General features: G+C 37.9%; 2 protein-coding genes across 3 annotated transcripts in view; both read right to left on the reverse strand.

Moving 5' to 3' along the window:
- Nucleotides 1-2,484: 2,484 nt before the first annotated feature.
- LOC143876622 (Double Clp-N motif-containing P-loop nucleoside triphosphate hydrolases superfamily protein) lies at nt 2,485-6,103 on the reverse strand. The gene is made up of 3 exons (XM_077378314.1): nt 4,727-6,103; nt 3,997-4,231; nt 2,485-3,746 (listed from the first exon to the last, which is right to left on the reverse strand). Exons 1-3 carry the CDS (start codon nt 5,929-5,931, stop codon nt 2,613-2,615), a joined length of 2,574 nt encoding a protein of 857 aa, XP_077234429.1. The 5' UTR covers nt 5,932-6,103; the 3' UTR covers nt 2,485-2,612.
- An 8,523-nt stretch (nt 6,104-14,626) lies between these two features.
- Nucleotides 14,627-16,087, reverse strand: part of LOC143877476 (protein TRANSPARENT TESTA 9-like) — a 30,791-nt gene continuing 29,330 nt past the window's right edge. For both annotated transcript variants that reach the window (XM_077379525.1, XM_077379523.1), the window contains one exon: nt 14,627-15,016. In XM_077379525.1, the coding sequence (XP_077235640.1) occupies nt 14,735-15,016 (282 nt within the window). In that variant the 3' untranslated portion in view covers nt 14,627-14,734. The remainder of the gene's footprint in view (nt 15,017-16,087) is intronic.

The following is a 16,087-nucleotide window of genomic DNA, read 5'->3' on the forward strand; positions in this document are numbered from 1 at the left end:
CTTTTAATCTTATCTAAAAGAAGTCCTAAATAAGCACTCCACTAGACTACCAACCGAACTCTTCCATCTAATCTTTTTGCAGCTATAGATAATTTTAAAAAAACTTCCTAATAGCTATTTGCAAAAACAAAAACAAATAAGGACTCTTGAGAGTCAGTGGTGAACACATGTTCACAACAATCTCATATCATTGGTTGAATATGTATTTAGATACTTTCAAACTTACGTTACCATCCACTTTTAAAGTTCTCATTAATCATAGGGCAATCCTTAACGTGTGAATTCCTTTCATGGATCCAATGGAAGTACAACTGTGTCATCAATGGCAATCCTCATATCATTGGTTGAATATGTATTTAGATACTTTGAAACTTATGATACTATTCACTTTTAAAGTTCTCATTATTCATAGGGCAATCATTAACGTGTGAATTCCTTTCATGGATCCAATGAAAGTACAACTGTGTCATCAATGGCAATCCTTCTGTCTCTTACTTAGATGCACGTTTGGTCATCAAGTAAGCCCTTCTTCCAAGAAAACCTAAGCAGCCCGAGAAGAAAACGCGTTTTGATGGGTTGTCTATTAATACATAATATAATTGATTTAAGTGATTAGGCTCCCTCACGTAAGCATAGTGATCCTTTTAGCTGTACTGCTTTTATTATTTTGGGTAAGTAAAGGCGTATCATCACATTAAAAGTAAAGAAAATGAGGTGTCTACAACAAATTAGTGTTCTTATAGGAGCTGAAATAAAAAAGAGGATGATTATCAATCTACTCCGCCAAAACATCATGAAAGTGTACATGTTTTCCTGTATCCCCTTCTGTTTTTATATGCATCTGGGAAATAAATCATAGACCATAAAACACATTTTTATTCCTATATATTCATATGAACTGAAAGAATGATTGTATATTGAGAAGGAATCCAATTACTTCTTTATAAATAAAACAACCCATTATTTAATAGTTAAAAAAGATGATCTGCAAACATATATACAAAGACTCAAAACCAAACTTTATCTATTTTTTTAATAAAGTTTTATTCCCTCTAAGCAACAGAAAAGTTGATGCATAAAGTTTAATACATATGTAGCCATCTTTGTTAATTTTTACATCCTTACTTAGGTAACATGACCAATATAATGCTCCAAATATATGTGAGAAAAGACTTGTTTAAAGTTTTTGAAACAAGGAGCAATGGCATCGGAGTACAAAGGAGGAAGAGCCCACATAGAGTTGGACTAGTGAGATAACAACACCAACAACATTAATACTATTACTAATAAGGGGTTTGCTGTGCAATCGAGGAAAGCCATTTCAAACGAATCAGATAAAATATACTATGAGGTGATTGTTCTCTCCTGCAGGGAGAATAGCATTATTTTAATGGATAGATATCTCATCTCTAGTAGCCCCAAATTTATTAATATTCATCCTATGGCCACACAAATATTTCTATATGTATGTGTAGGCACTTAAAATACGCGGAGTTATCCTTGCAATCTCTTGCTCCTCCGATATTGTTTTTGAAGGTCACAATTAATGGAGGCGAAAACCATCAAGAACAAATGGCTTGTCTGTGACTGCAAAGCGTTGAACAAGTCTCATTTTATTCAAGTTGTATGTTTGTCATTTTAATGTAGTCTACTTTTTAGGCATCTTGTTCAGTTGGATTGATTTTGGTGTCATTAGAAAGATTTTTCAATTACATATCCTACGAGCGCTAGACCACACAATTTTGGTACGTAATTTGAGGAAGTTATAAGAGATTTACTGATGTATTACATGTTTATTATTGGATTTCTATTCTAGGGTTATTTTAGTCAAGTTTTTAACTTTTATTTAAGTTACTTTAGATGGATGATTCAAATTAGTTGCTTAGGTCATAAGTTAGCTTTTAGGATTTCTTATTCTCATAAATAGATATTATCAAAGTATTTTAATGGACTTCTTTGAATTATTGAATGAAATTTGCCTTTAGGCTTTTGAGTTCTTTGAGAACTTTTGAGTATTTTCTAGTTTCACTATCAGAAACTCAACTTCACCAGGATCAACTTGAATCTCATCTCCTTTGACGGTGATCGAAGTATTCTATTGCTACGATGGTGATGGAAAAGGACCCCTTTTATTGTTTAGTTTATCTATTTGCCTCAGCTGCTGCAGAACGGGATCCTCCGAATTTTATTTTGCATCAACAATCCTCCATATATAATCATTTGCCATAACCATGGTTTTAAATTTCGGTGGAGACCGAAACCGAAATTTGGCGAGAAAATGTATTTTTTTTCTTTAAAAAAAAAGAAAGATTCCAAAATTTCGGAATTTCGGTCCAAAATCTCGAAATGAATTAAATAATATATTTTTAATTATTACGGGATTTCGGCCCGAAATTTCGGATTTCGGCCCAGACCGAAATTGGGTCCGAAACCGAAATTTAAAACCTTGGCTATAACCCGCATTACATTATCCTTACAACATGGTTGAGAAGAACCAGCCCTCTAATCCAGGAAATAACCAAGAATCACCATGGCAAACCAAGAAACAAATATCTGTAAAAAGAAAAGAAAACTACCTAAGACAAACAACAAAGATGATTTGGCTACTCATTTTACAAGTCTTCTTGCGATTTGAAAATGAATCTTCTATCCACTGCTTCGAGAAGCCCTACGTCATCGAAGGATGGATCGTCATTGTCTTCAAAAGAGAGATTCAAATCCAAAGAAACACATGGACTAGTTTCCATCTCACAGTCCACGCCTTTTCCTTCTTCAGTGTCCAATTTCTGTTTAATGGGAGAAGAAGCTCTTGATCTCGAGTCGAAGCTTTCGCAACTCAAAATGATAATGGCATCACTTAGAAGTACCTCATCGCCATTCGAATTTCTTATCCTTCCTTTTTCAATTGTGCTTTTGATACCCAATTGAGAATAATATTCCACCTGCTCTATGTCTTCCATAAAAAAGACTCGGTGCGGATTGTTGCCCACCTCATCGGCGAATCTTTCGAGATAACTGCAACTCGATTCAGCTCTCGACCGCTTGTTTCTGAAATCTTCAGTGGAATCAGACTTTGTTGATGAGTAGCAGCTCAATCCCACTGTAACAACGTTGCTTTCAGAGCAAAAAATAAGACTAGCTAATTCCATGGCAACTTTCTCTTTGCCTTCAGTATCACCACCTTGGAAGAACAACCAAGTGTCTTCTTTGGTCTCACTGGATTTCAACTCTGATTTTCTTCTTATCATCCCAGACCTACACTGAAGGATAGTGCTTGCAATTTCTGGAATTATGTGCTTTTGCCATGAAACCTTTAGCTCCAATGCGTTGCACAGTGTCTTTAGGTTCTCGGCATTGAGCTCCTTGAACCTATGAACATATTCCATTTCCATTGTATCACTAGAAGAAACTGAATTTGGGTAAGGGTTAGGGTTTAATTTGGCTAAGAGCGCTCGTTTAGGCTCCCTGTGCTCTGGAAAGGTCATTCCCAAATTGGGTTCAAAGCCTTCATCGTCGGAGATCCAGAAATGATGTTCCCTCCATGGGTGTTTGGCATTTAGGACAACTGGCCAAGCTTTGTGGGTCTGGTGGGTATTGGGGCAGTGTTGATTGTATGAAGAAATGGAAGCAGAAGGTGAAGAAATACAAGAGAAGTCTAGGGTTTTCTCAGTTGGGTGGTGCTCTTTGTGGACTGAATTGCATATGGAATTCCATTTCTTGCATAGATCTCTGACATTGAGATATTCCTGTCAGGAAATGAAAAACAAAGAAAATTAGAATAAGAATAAACATTTAAGATGTTGAACTCTTTGTTTTAGTTGTGCAACTTGCAACAAGGTCAGATAAGAAGGCTAGTGGAGGAGGGAGCCACCCGAGTGGCATTGGAAGTGTTTGATTTTCTCCCTCCTTATGAGCTTTATCTCGTACTTTTGCATTTTTATTAATCCAATTCTATACCATTCAGAAAAAAATAAAAGGGTCACATAAAATATCTACCTGGTCATTAGTGTTCAGTCTTTTGTTTTCTTCCTTGTACTGCTGGAGCCATGAGGGCAGGCTTGAGGTGATGGTGGTGGCTTCATGGTTATTGTTTCTTAGGCCTTGAGCTTCCTTCTCAAACTTCGTCATGCAATCAGCACAGCAAGTGAGTTGCTTCTCTACTCCATCTTGAAGCAGAAGCCACCCAGATCCATCTCCACTTTTCTTGCTTCTTAATTGGCCTTGCAAATAACTAAACAAAAATTAAAAAAACAAAACAATAAGAATAGTGACCAAACAGTTACACTGTAAGCCACTCTGAATCCAATTAATTTCTCTTGGCAAACTAATCAAATGTAACTAATTTGAATTTCATTTTTGTCTAAGCTATCTGATAAAGACATTTGCGCGCAAACAACTGGAATTCAAGCTCTTCTGAATAAACAATCTGAATTCCAACTTGTATTTGGGGTTCAACACATGACCCAAATTGAAAATTTACCTTAACTTTTTCAAAGTGATTCATTCAGCAACAAAAAAAAAGTCATAATAAAGCTTCTTATAAAGCCATGGATTCTGATTTGGTCTAAGTGATTGAGCAAGATACACACCAGCATTAAACACCTAGAAATCCTACTTTTTTTTAAATTCCAACTTTTATTCCATTGGTTCAGGAAAAGAAGAAAAACAAATAGATTGAACTTGATAAAGGATAGAGAGAAGCACAGTAATGAAAATAAATTTTTACCTGTCAGGACTGAGACTCAAACCCAAGCTGCCTGCAGGTATTGTAAGTGGATGGAGACCCCAAACTGTTTCCAATGAAGGATGGCCTATTCTACACTTCATGTATGTCTGATATGTGGCAATTCCCAATAGCCACAACCTCCCACTCTCTCCAATTCCACACACTAACCTTCCAAGTTCCATGATCATATGCTCCACTGGGCAGTAGTAACTAGTCCTCCCTTGGTCACTAAAACTACCCCTAAACTCAGCAGTCCACTTGAGATCTCCCAAATACAAAACAGCCCCTCTCCCCACACAGCTCTTCACAAGACACCTAATCTCCCCTAACTTCTGCTCAACCTGCTCCTTAGAGAGATGCCCAAATGAGAATAGAGGAAGGCTTATAAACTGAACATTTCTCAAGGGCTCAGGAACTTCCCCCTTGTCCACCTTATCCATGACCCCTCTAACCACACCTTCAGTACTAGCCAAGCACTCTCCTACAATCACACTACTCCTCCTCCTCCTATTCATCAAATTCTCCACAACACTCATCACATCCTCACTCCTAACTTGATCCAAAGGCTTAACTTTACTAATATTGACTCCAAAAAGACCCAAATGAGAAGAAGAAGGAGAGGGAGAACGATTATTACTCCCAAGCACCAAAAGATTACCTACCTCCTTTTGTTTACTAGGATTTGGTGCACATATTTCCAAAGAAACAGCTTGTTCAACATTGTTTTTGACTTGGGTACTTGAGAAACCAGCCTCCCTCATAACTCTACTCACACTTGGGTCATCTAGGATTGAAATGATGAGTTGTTCTATCTCTACTTTAACTGCTAAGAGGGGTTGTTGTTGGTTTTCAATGGAGCCGCGGCGCTGGTGGGCTTGGGCCCGCTTGAAAGCGGCCACAAGGGCGTTGGAGAGGGAAGGGTGGTGAGGCCCACCTCCTAACATGGGGCTTGAAGTGGAGGCTGGTAGACGGTTTAGCGCAACGTTGAAGCAGAGTTCTAGGGCTTTGCATTGAAGAGGGTGGGAGTGAGATTGAAGGCAAGCTGTTCTTAGAAGGCATGTGGAGGAAGATAACATGGTGTTGGCTACATGGAGAGGGGTCACTTGGGCGTGGCCCCGGCGCCTAGCTAGACTTACAGCTTGCTTTACTATGGTTGCTGCCTCTACAGTTAGAGCTTGTTGGACTGTATAACCACCTGCTCTCATTTTCTCCGTCTTGTTGGTTGTATATTCTCTACTTTGTAATACTAGAGGTTTTAGAAGAAACAAGATCAGGAGTGGGTTTTGGTTTTCATTTGAATTGGAGGAGAAAAGGTGGAGAGAAAAGGGTTGAGTTGAGAGGGAGAGAGGGGGGATGTGAAAGTGAGGGAGTTTTTTTATTGAGATCTATGAAGGTAGAGTTCTCAATCTATGGATAGTTATGTATGTGTATGAAAGTTGTTATCTGCTTTTTTAGTTTCTTTGTGGGGCAGTGAAAATTTCATGCTTTTCTTGCAGAGGAGGGTAAATTGGGGTCTAAAAGATGATTTTGTAGTGGAAAGTGGAATGCATGTGGCAAATGCAGCAGGATCGAAGGCAGCTAAGCTCTCTCTCTCTCTCTCTCTCTCTCTCTCTCTCTCTCTCTCTCTCATCCTTTTTATGGCAACTAGTAAATAGTAAGTATTAAGAATACTCTCTCTCTCTCTCTCATCCTTTTTATGGCAACTAGTAAATAGTAATTATTAAGAATACAAGCATAGACTTTATCCTGGATGTGTACTACTGCTACTACACTAATTTCTCATAATATAATATATGGGGCTGGTATAGACACACTTAGAATTGGGAATGACACCCATGTCTGCTCGTCCTTTATGTAAAAAAGTAAAAGCAAATAAAATAAAAAATTGATTTGTACAGAATACCTAAATCTGCGGGTGTTAATGCAATTTCGTACACACAGTCACAGATATATATTGTGTACAACTGTACATAAAGTAATACAGAGAACCTTTCATTCGCATAATCTAAGTTCTTTTGCCATGCAACCCCTACCTATACATGTATTTATCGGTCTCAGGAGATAAAATAAACCCAAACTTAGAGAGAGAGAGAGAGCATCCCTCCCTCATGTAATTCGAGGACCTGAAAAGAGGCGCGGTCTGTGAAAGAATCGGGAACTGTGTACGTTCTCTTCTCGACTCAAACATAAGGAATAAAGCGTAGACTGTATTATATTAAGGATCTCTCTCCCTCTCTCCCTCTCTCTTATTTTCATAAAGTTAGCCTTTTAACACTACGTACTTTTACCAAATAACATAAAAAAATTAAATACCAAATGACAGAATAAACTTAAGTAGCTTCCAATGTGACAGGAAGTGAAAAAATAAATTCTATCTAAATAGGGGAGAGAGAGAGAGAGACCGAAGCTTTCGATCTGCATATATCCCCTTAGTCCCAAAGATTCAGTGAATGGGCCATATCCCAAAATTTCAACAAACGAATCAAGCTAAATGTCTAATTGATGGAGATTTTTGTGGGCTGCCCTTAACTTTTAAAGACTGTCCAAATGCAAGTGGTTGATGGGATGATTAAGATAAATGTGAAAGCCCATCCAAGAGGTGTCACATTGAGCATATGATCAAAATAAATGGGCATCATGCTAGTAAGACAAAGTTTATAAGTTTTTATCTGATTTTTACTACGGGGCCCACAATGGTCTTTGATCTTTTGGGGCTACTCTTCCCACACTACACATGTTATGTGTACGTTGCCGAGTCTATCTCACGTATATTTTGAGGCCTCCTTACTATTACAATATGTAGGCCTGATGAGCCTTCACCAAAGCCTTGACAACATTCATCGATCAAGATCAAGGTTATTGGTCCATTAGGCCACCAGGATGTAGCAACATGGATCTTGGCGGGCCCGATGCTAGGCGGAGATTGCCCCTTGCTGATCAAAGCTTCAAAATGAAATTTAAAGGGAAAACTTTTTTTTTTTTTTTCCTTGGAAGCCCCAAAACCACGGCTAGTGAGCAATGCCTTGTGATGAAGGGATTTGGATCATCTGATCATGTGGACTAGAAGGGATATGGACAAAACTATCGGTGCCCCTCAAAAAATTACTCCCGACCACCGCCACATTTATGTTTGGCCAAGGAAACCCTTCTTGAATTGGACCTCTGTTGTCTCAGAATTATTTCCTTTCTCTTATGATATGAAATAAATTTTTTATCATACAAATTAATTAATTGTAATGCGATGAATGATAAAGTGAAGGGCCCAGCTGGAAGGCCACCCCATTAGACCCATGTCACACAACTGCATTTATAATGGCACTAAAAAATGCAACATTGAAGGGGTTATATATGTGGTTGAGTGATGTGGATCCAATGGGCGCCCCTTGCGGCAGGGTTTTCTCAAGGGCACCCTTCAGTTTAGCATTCCTCTTGTAATATTATTCATGTAATAAAATGCAAGTGTACATTAATTAAATTCAGTATAAAGAAAAAGAGATTATGAAATAAACAAGCTTTCACTTAAAACTAGAAATCAAATGAAACTTTAAAAAGGTTTATCTAGTTTTGGTCAGTTTACGAGTGCTTTTTCTTCTTTCGGGTTAAAATATTTTTTCTCTCGGCAGTAATTTGCTAGGGTCCATGTTCGTGACTAGTCCTCCTTAGCGTGCCTTTGCATAGAAAGGAGAGCTCCACCACCCTGGTGGTGAAAAGCCCAATACAATTCCTTACACAACTCACGAGAGATTTCCTCTTCATTCCTCAATCATCTTCGACTTGTTATTTACAGTTTCATGTCACCAGTCCCCACGACAAATAGTATTGCACTCCCAAGTATTCTCTTTCTCAATGCCCCACAAAGAAAAATCTTTTTTAAAAATAAACCTTAGAGATATGAAACTCAAGGAGAGGTTCTAATAAATTAAGACAAAAATAAGAAACACTTCATGGGTTTTCCTTGGAAGAAGAGGTTCTAATTTAACTATCCAGAGAACAATAGAGATGGTACATGATGACCCAAGGAGATATTCCCTTGTCATGACGTGACCTAGGGTTTGTCATACATGAGAATGTTTTCAATCCCATCATTTAGAAAGTCCATTCAAACGTCAATATGGATAAAGATTTTGTCTTCCATTTTGTGAATCGTGGACCCTCTTTCTGTACACAACATTTCATATCAGTAGAAGCAATTTTAATTATATTGTTTGGGAGCTGATAATCAGCATACATCCCTTGGTATTCATGCCCATCAATCCGACTATTCATGCTATTAACAACCTTTTACCAATGAGAAATGGTTCAAAACATCAGTGTTCTTTTCCAAGTTTGTGCTTCTGTGTGTAAGTTTGTGCTAGCCACTAACGAATATGGTGCAAAACTCTAGGTGTTTCTTTCTGAGTCATAGTCTCAGTCAAAAGCTTAGATCTCCATTGGTCTAAAAGCCAGAGGACACCAAATAATTTGAAAGGAAAAGTTCACTGCAATGCTAGAAAAGGAGAGCTTGAATGAAGAAAGTGGTTGACTGAAGAAATACAGTTACACAGTGCAAAACCCCTCTTACCCTTTTCTCAGCTCTAGCAGTTACATACTATTTGGAACTTTGGAGTACCATAGAATGCGTGTTAAAGTGAAAATTCTAATGCCCTCTTTCTCACACATTTATATTTTGTCTATTATGCCTTTCATTTCATGGGCAACTTTGCATAGATCCAAATGACAAGCCTCATCTCTTTTAAAGCAAAGCACTCATAAAGCAAACATTAAAAGTAAAATATGGCATTATCTGCTCGAAAGTGAGCCTCATTTAATGCTAGCTTCAATAAGCATCTTTGTGTTTTTATTGCGTGGCCATGTGGGCTAAAGCAATATCCTTGACAACAACATCAGGAGAATACTCTACTTGTGTTTGGCTATCTTAACTTTAAACAAAAGCCCTAACTTTAAAATGACAGCCTTGTTAATGTAAAGTTGATGGAATTACGTACGACGCACTCCTTTCTCTAAAAGCTTGTAACTTTTTTTCATAAACAAATTTTTCTTTCTTCTATTTATATATGTTTAGAAAAGGAACACAGGAAAGAAAGATGACAAGGTGGTGAAAACCGATGATACATGGTAAATTATTCATATTTGAATCGAGAATAAAGAGCCATGTAATTACAAATACGGATTTGGGTCAAGCTCGTCACTGTTCCTAGTTTGACTGAGGCCCTTAGATCTTGTGAATGATTCATGTTTGTAAGGTACAAATAGTGTTAGGGCCTGATAAAGAGTGCTGGCCCGCTGAAATGGATTTTTTGTGTCATATAATTAAGCTATAAATAATACAACATCCACCTAAGTATACTGTTTGTAAAAGGAACAGTTATCTGATTTCGGTAATCTTCCTTGTAAAGGAAGAGAATTTACTAATCTTAATTGATTATATAGATCAACACTCAAAAGGGATAAATAATGAAAATGATGGAGAAAAGATTAGGACGAGATAATCCTAATCTGTTCAAAATATCCTAATCTAATCAAGGTACCTAATCTAAACAAACTACCTAATCTATAACCCGAGCAATATTCTAACGGTGAGAAGTGCTCCATGCTCAATGAAAATATGCACGTAGTTGTGTGGATTGGGTTACAATCTATGATTGTGTTTGACTTGGTGTCAAGTTTATCCTTACTAAGGCAGACGGCTAATTAAGACCCCATCACGAGCTTGTCCCTTACTAGAATGAAGTGGTCCGGGCTCAATGATTTAGTGAGACTGATCTCAGCTCCAAAGGAATTGGGCATCATGGTCCTTGTAAGATACTTTGTCACATATAAAGTGAAAGTCCATTTTAACGTGTTTAGTACGAACATAAAAGATTGGATTCCCCTTCAGCTTGTTTGTGCTGTAGAGATTTCAGCCATACAAATGCAAACTGTCCAAAAAGTAACTCTCAGCTATAAAAAAAACCAAAACAGGAATGGAAAAAAAAGCCCATTGAGCCGTGAAGAATTCTGATGAAAAAGACTTGAATGAAGAACCAGTATTGGCCCCTTGTCTAGAGATTGTCCTTGTGGGAGAATCTTCTTCATCATTAAAAGGAGCAGTCAAAGCAAAAGGGATTACAAAGAATAGCATTCAGACCCACAATAGTTTCAACTTGCTAGAAGAGCATGAAGAAGAAGAGGGCCAACCCAAAAGCTTTAACGAATACCCTAGTTCAGACGAAGAGGGTGAAGGCGAAGAGACGGAAGAAGAAGAGTGTGAAGATGAAGAGTCGGAAGAAGAAGAGTGTGAAGACGACTCTGGATCAGAGGAACCTGAAGAGACTCCCTCACTTCAAACAAGCATAAAAAGCCCTGGAGTCTCTCCAAAAAAGAATGTATCCTGGGCGGAAGAACTCAATGAAGTTCACCTAATTCAAGCCGAACATGAGGGTAACGGTGAAGAGGAGATCCGGAACTTGGACAATCAAATTGGCAGGAAGTTCCCAAGAGAACCTGGCCAAAGCGCTCACAAAGAGCCCATCTCACCCCCTCAAAATTAGATGATTATGTAATTCAAAAGTATTGATCATTTTGTTCTCTTTGGTTAGATGAGATTTTATTGGAAGTAGTAGTCAACAAGGAGGTGACAAGGGTGGGATATGTGTAGACTTGTCTAGAGAAGATTAGAGGGAATTTTGGTAGTGTGTTTGGTTAGATTTCAAAGCATGTGGGAGAATGGAGGGTGTCATTAACAAAATAAATAGTAGAAGAGAGAGAAAGAGAGAGAAAAGTAATGATTAAACATGGCATATCATATTCTACTCTTCTCCCCTCTAAAATTTACCAAAAACAAGGTTTGGCATTGGAAAAGTAGGGGAGGGGACAATCCCGCCACATAGGCGCCACCTAAGGAAAAAGCTAATAATGATGTCTCTTCCATGTCTAGTAGTCCAATGGGATTTGAGCTAAAAAATGACAACCAAACAACATTTGGTATTTCATTTTCCTAGAAAATGCTCAGCCGTCTTCCCTACTTTTTGCAACCAAACAGAGCCTTAGGCTTAGTGCTTGTCGCTCTTATTTGTAGAGCCTTGGCTCCCCCTTCTCGCTTGTTCCGAGTTAGGGCTAGTTTGTGATCTTACTATTCTATCTTTTTCTTTATCTAATAAATCGGTAGGGGTCCCGTTAAACCCCAGCTTACCCATCAAAAAAAAAAAAGATTGGATTTGCAGTGAGAGTCATATAGATGACGCCAATGTTATTGAACCAAAGTACCAGGGGATTTGCTAGGGACCATCCCAAGTACCAGAAGTTGCGAAGGACTTGTATCCATGCGGTTTTGGTTGCAGTGTTGATGAGGCCTTTGTATTCAGACTCAGTATTTGATCGCACAATTGTGGGTTGCTTTCTTGAACTCCACAAGACTATATTTAAGGCAAAGAAAAATGTGATACCCACTAGTAGATTATTTTTTATCATCAGAAGTTCAGAACACACTGGCGTAATATGCATCAAAATAGGCAGATTGGCAAGGTTATATGACCGTTGAAGAAGAATACTCAATGTAATTGCACCTTTCAAGTAGTTTAAGACATGTTTGAAAGCCGTGCAATGATAAGTACTGGGTGATGTAGAAATTGACATACTTAGTTCATTACAAAGTAACAATTAGTTAGCATGAGTCACAGGTACTGTATGGCCCCAACGGTACTGTAATACTCCTTGAGATATGAGATAACGAGTGTGTAAGCTACTGGCGTGAAACAAGGTTTTGCCCGATCCATATTTGCGCGTGAAGATCTCAACAATATTCATGCATTGTGAAAGCAAGAGTCAATCAGGAACAGGGTGAACCTCACTACCAAGGAAGCATTTTCACTACATAAACGATCAAGTAGATTTTGACAAAACAACCTGATTGTTTGTGATGTATAATCATTGTTGACTAAAGAATAGGATCACCACTCCTAGTTTCCTATAGATGAAAACATAGGTGCATGTACGTGACCCTACAAAGCTAAAGGGCATTCATAGAAATTGCCAAAGAATGGGCTATCATTGCGAGAGAGCTATGGAGAATACAATTCCGATTGTGTTAGTTTCACGACAGGACTAAAAGTTTCCTTATAATTGAGCACCTCTTTCTTGGTGAAACCCTTTGCAACTGGACGGCCTTCATACCGTTGAATGACGACATTAACTTGTTGCTTTACCTAGAAGACCCATTTACATCCAACCAATTTTTTTGTGAATTAAACGGAACGACCTGCCACATGATGTTTCTAATAAATCTAGGGGAATATAACTCAACTAAGCCTGTGTCCCAAACTAGTTGGAGTCGGCTAATGAATCCTTTAGAAAATTTTCATGAAAAAGGTGAAAGGATCTATCCGCTCAAAATTGACTAAATCTACTCCTGACACTGGTTGGGTTCGTCTACATGGATCATTTTCTTTCATTCTATCCTAACCAAGGTCATGTTCTCTGTTATGTTCCTCGCCCTCAAGTGTTTACTCATTATTTATACCCAAGTTATTTTCCCGCTACCTCTTTTTACTCCATCAACTTGGCACGTGTCACTTCTTCTAACTGGAGCATCCAAAGGCCTACGTTGGATATGCTCAAACCATCTTAAGTGGTGCTCTCTCATCTTCTCCTCAATTGGTGCCACCCCCACCTTTTTACAGATGTCTTCATTTTTAATTCGATCTAACCTTATGCGGGGCCACACATCCATCTAAGCATTCGTATATTTGCTACACATCTTACGCACATGCTGCTTCTTGGTGGCCCAACATTCTGAGCTGTATAGCATGGCTAGCCTCACAACTGTCATATTACTTTCCCTTCAACTTGGTAATTATTTTATAATCGTACAAAACTCCTTAAGCATGCTTCCACTTCAACCAACCTGCTCTTATTCTGTAGTTAACATCCTCGTCAATCTCTCCTTCCTCATGTAGGATTGAACCGAGATAACGAGGGGGGAGGGGGGAATATCATTTCCCTAAATCTATTAAACTCTTCAACCATAGTGAAACACCATTCCGGAGTCATGGAGGCTTGAGACCCTCTTATGCCACCTTCAACTTAGACAACTCATCCATCCCTACAATTGAGCTTTTAGTGGTTTTTCACTAGTCAGCTTCATGCTCAATGCATTTTCATTAGGTAAATCAGGTTTTGCATCCGAAGTAGAAATTTGTATCTGGAGAACGAGTATACGAATGTGAAAATCATACAGATGCAGATTGAGCGGGATCTCATAGTTCTACTACCAAGATAATGCATATTAATTGATGACATCTTGGCTACATAAAAAGGTCAAAAAAAAGTCAATTAATGTAAGATTTAGACTTACCAAACAGCCCCATCAGAAAAAAGAATAATATCCTTTGATCAGTGGGGTGCCGAAAGGTTAACAGCAGCTCATTATGAGTGGTCAACTTTATTTAAATGAATATGGCCATTTTCTTTGTGTGAATAGTCCATGGACCCAACGTGTGAACACAAAGTTGCAACATATACAAAGTAGCTGTAGCTGGAAGCTTCTCAAAGCATTTTCATTAGGAAAATCAGGTTTCGTATCTTTAAAGTTCAAACCAAAAGCATACTTTCCCAATATTTTTTGTGGGGACTACAGTCATCCTCAAAGCTTCTGATATTTTCTATCTCATGACAAACTGGAGATTCACATTTGAAAAATGTTGGGACACTAGAGTTATTTTCTAATTCAATACCAGCATTTTTGTAATTCAAGGCCCAAAACCAGGTCCCAAAACCAGGTCGACTAAAGTCCTGTTCAATTTAGATTTTGAGAATCGATTTTGAGTCCAAAACTGATTATTGGACCCAGAGTTGCATTTTTTTTAATCGAATAATCAGTTTTGGACTCAAAATGTAAATCGAACAGGGCACAAAAGAACGAAAAATAGTAACTTCCATGATTATATTTATCTCATGCACCAAGAATCTTCTTGACATTTACTATAAACTGCAAAATACAGGAAACTATTGAAACCATTCACAAGCAACACTTCACTCACCACGGCAATCTGGAGATGAACTTTTGGCAGAGCTGTGAAGCAGAGGCGCTAATAAGCTTTCCACGGACAATCTCTGCATACTTATTTCCTTCAAAATCAATGATCGGGCAGCTTCACATGCCCCATCATTCGGGAAACCAAGTGTCCATTTTCGGTCGACCGTACGATCCTTATCAACAGACTGATACCTACCAGTTTTATTCACTTCGAGCATTGGATCATACTCTCTCACTCGCAGATGCAACCATGTTGGATGGTTTTCGTCTATCATCGGCTGTTCCAAGTAGCACAAATGGGTTAACTAAACCATGGCTCTTACTAGATTTATGGGTCAAAGAGAACAGTTAGCAGCATATCACTACACTGACGTTTCCTCTTTGATGCACTGATTAAAATTTATATAAATTTATAATGGAAATGATATCAGCACAACCATGTTTTGATAATTGCACTAAATCATCTTGTCTTCTATAATTTAAAGAGCAGCGAAGAGTTATTACAGTTCCTAAAATGCTCTTACAAACCAATTAAAAAGGAAAAGACAGGTAGCAGTTGTGCAATTATTAAAGCATGGTTGTGCTGATATCATTTCCCATTTCTAAATATTGAAGAAAATGATCAGCATATCTGAATATGGATGACTTGCAAATGACAACATCATGGGTATAACTGCATCAAAGATTCTGTGAATATAGACCAAGACAACCTGAGGTCTAGAATGCAGTAGGAGAAAAATAAGCACCATTATGCATCAAGAAAATATGTTACATGCACAATGGTAGCAAAAAAAATCCTATAAAAAATAAAATACGAGGTAACATACAAATGCCTATTTTAATTCAAACAGAATTATTCTTTTTTATACATAATGCTAGGTAATTCAAAGGGACCGTAAGAGCCTTTATGGTATGCAAAGAGTTGTGTTCATTTGGGTTTTGGAGAGACAGAAGAAAAGAAAAAGGGAATAGAAGGAGACACAGACAGTTTCTTACCATAAATCCCTCACACACTTTTCATTAGCAATAATAGATAAAAATGAGTCTGCTACTCACCAATAGTAAAATAGAAAGTAAATAGTAAATATAGACTAAACTAATTCTATAGAATATGTGCACCAGTTATGTTACCTACTCTCTACGCTCCCATCGAGCTGGAACATAAAATGAAACCTCTTTCTTTCATCCAGTGAGAAGAATTGGAGATCAGTTGGAGAGGCAGTTGCATGTATGTCAATTTTTGTTCCTACTTAATGCAAAAGTGTAGAAACAAGCATTTTAACTAAAAGAAATGATCGAAAAAACACTACAAGATACCCAAATAACTCGATTTTCACCCATGCACTATT

The sequence above is a fragment of the Tasmannia lanceolata genome, unplaced genomic scaffold, assembly GCF_043159265.1.
Source record: "Tasmannia lanceolata isolate RefF3 unplaced genomic scaffold, GAP_Taslan_0.1 ptg000005l, whole genome shotgun sequence".
NCBI lineage: Eukaryota > Viridiplantae > Streptophyta > Magnoliopsida > Canellales > Winteraceae > Tasmannia > Tasmannia lanceolata.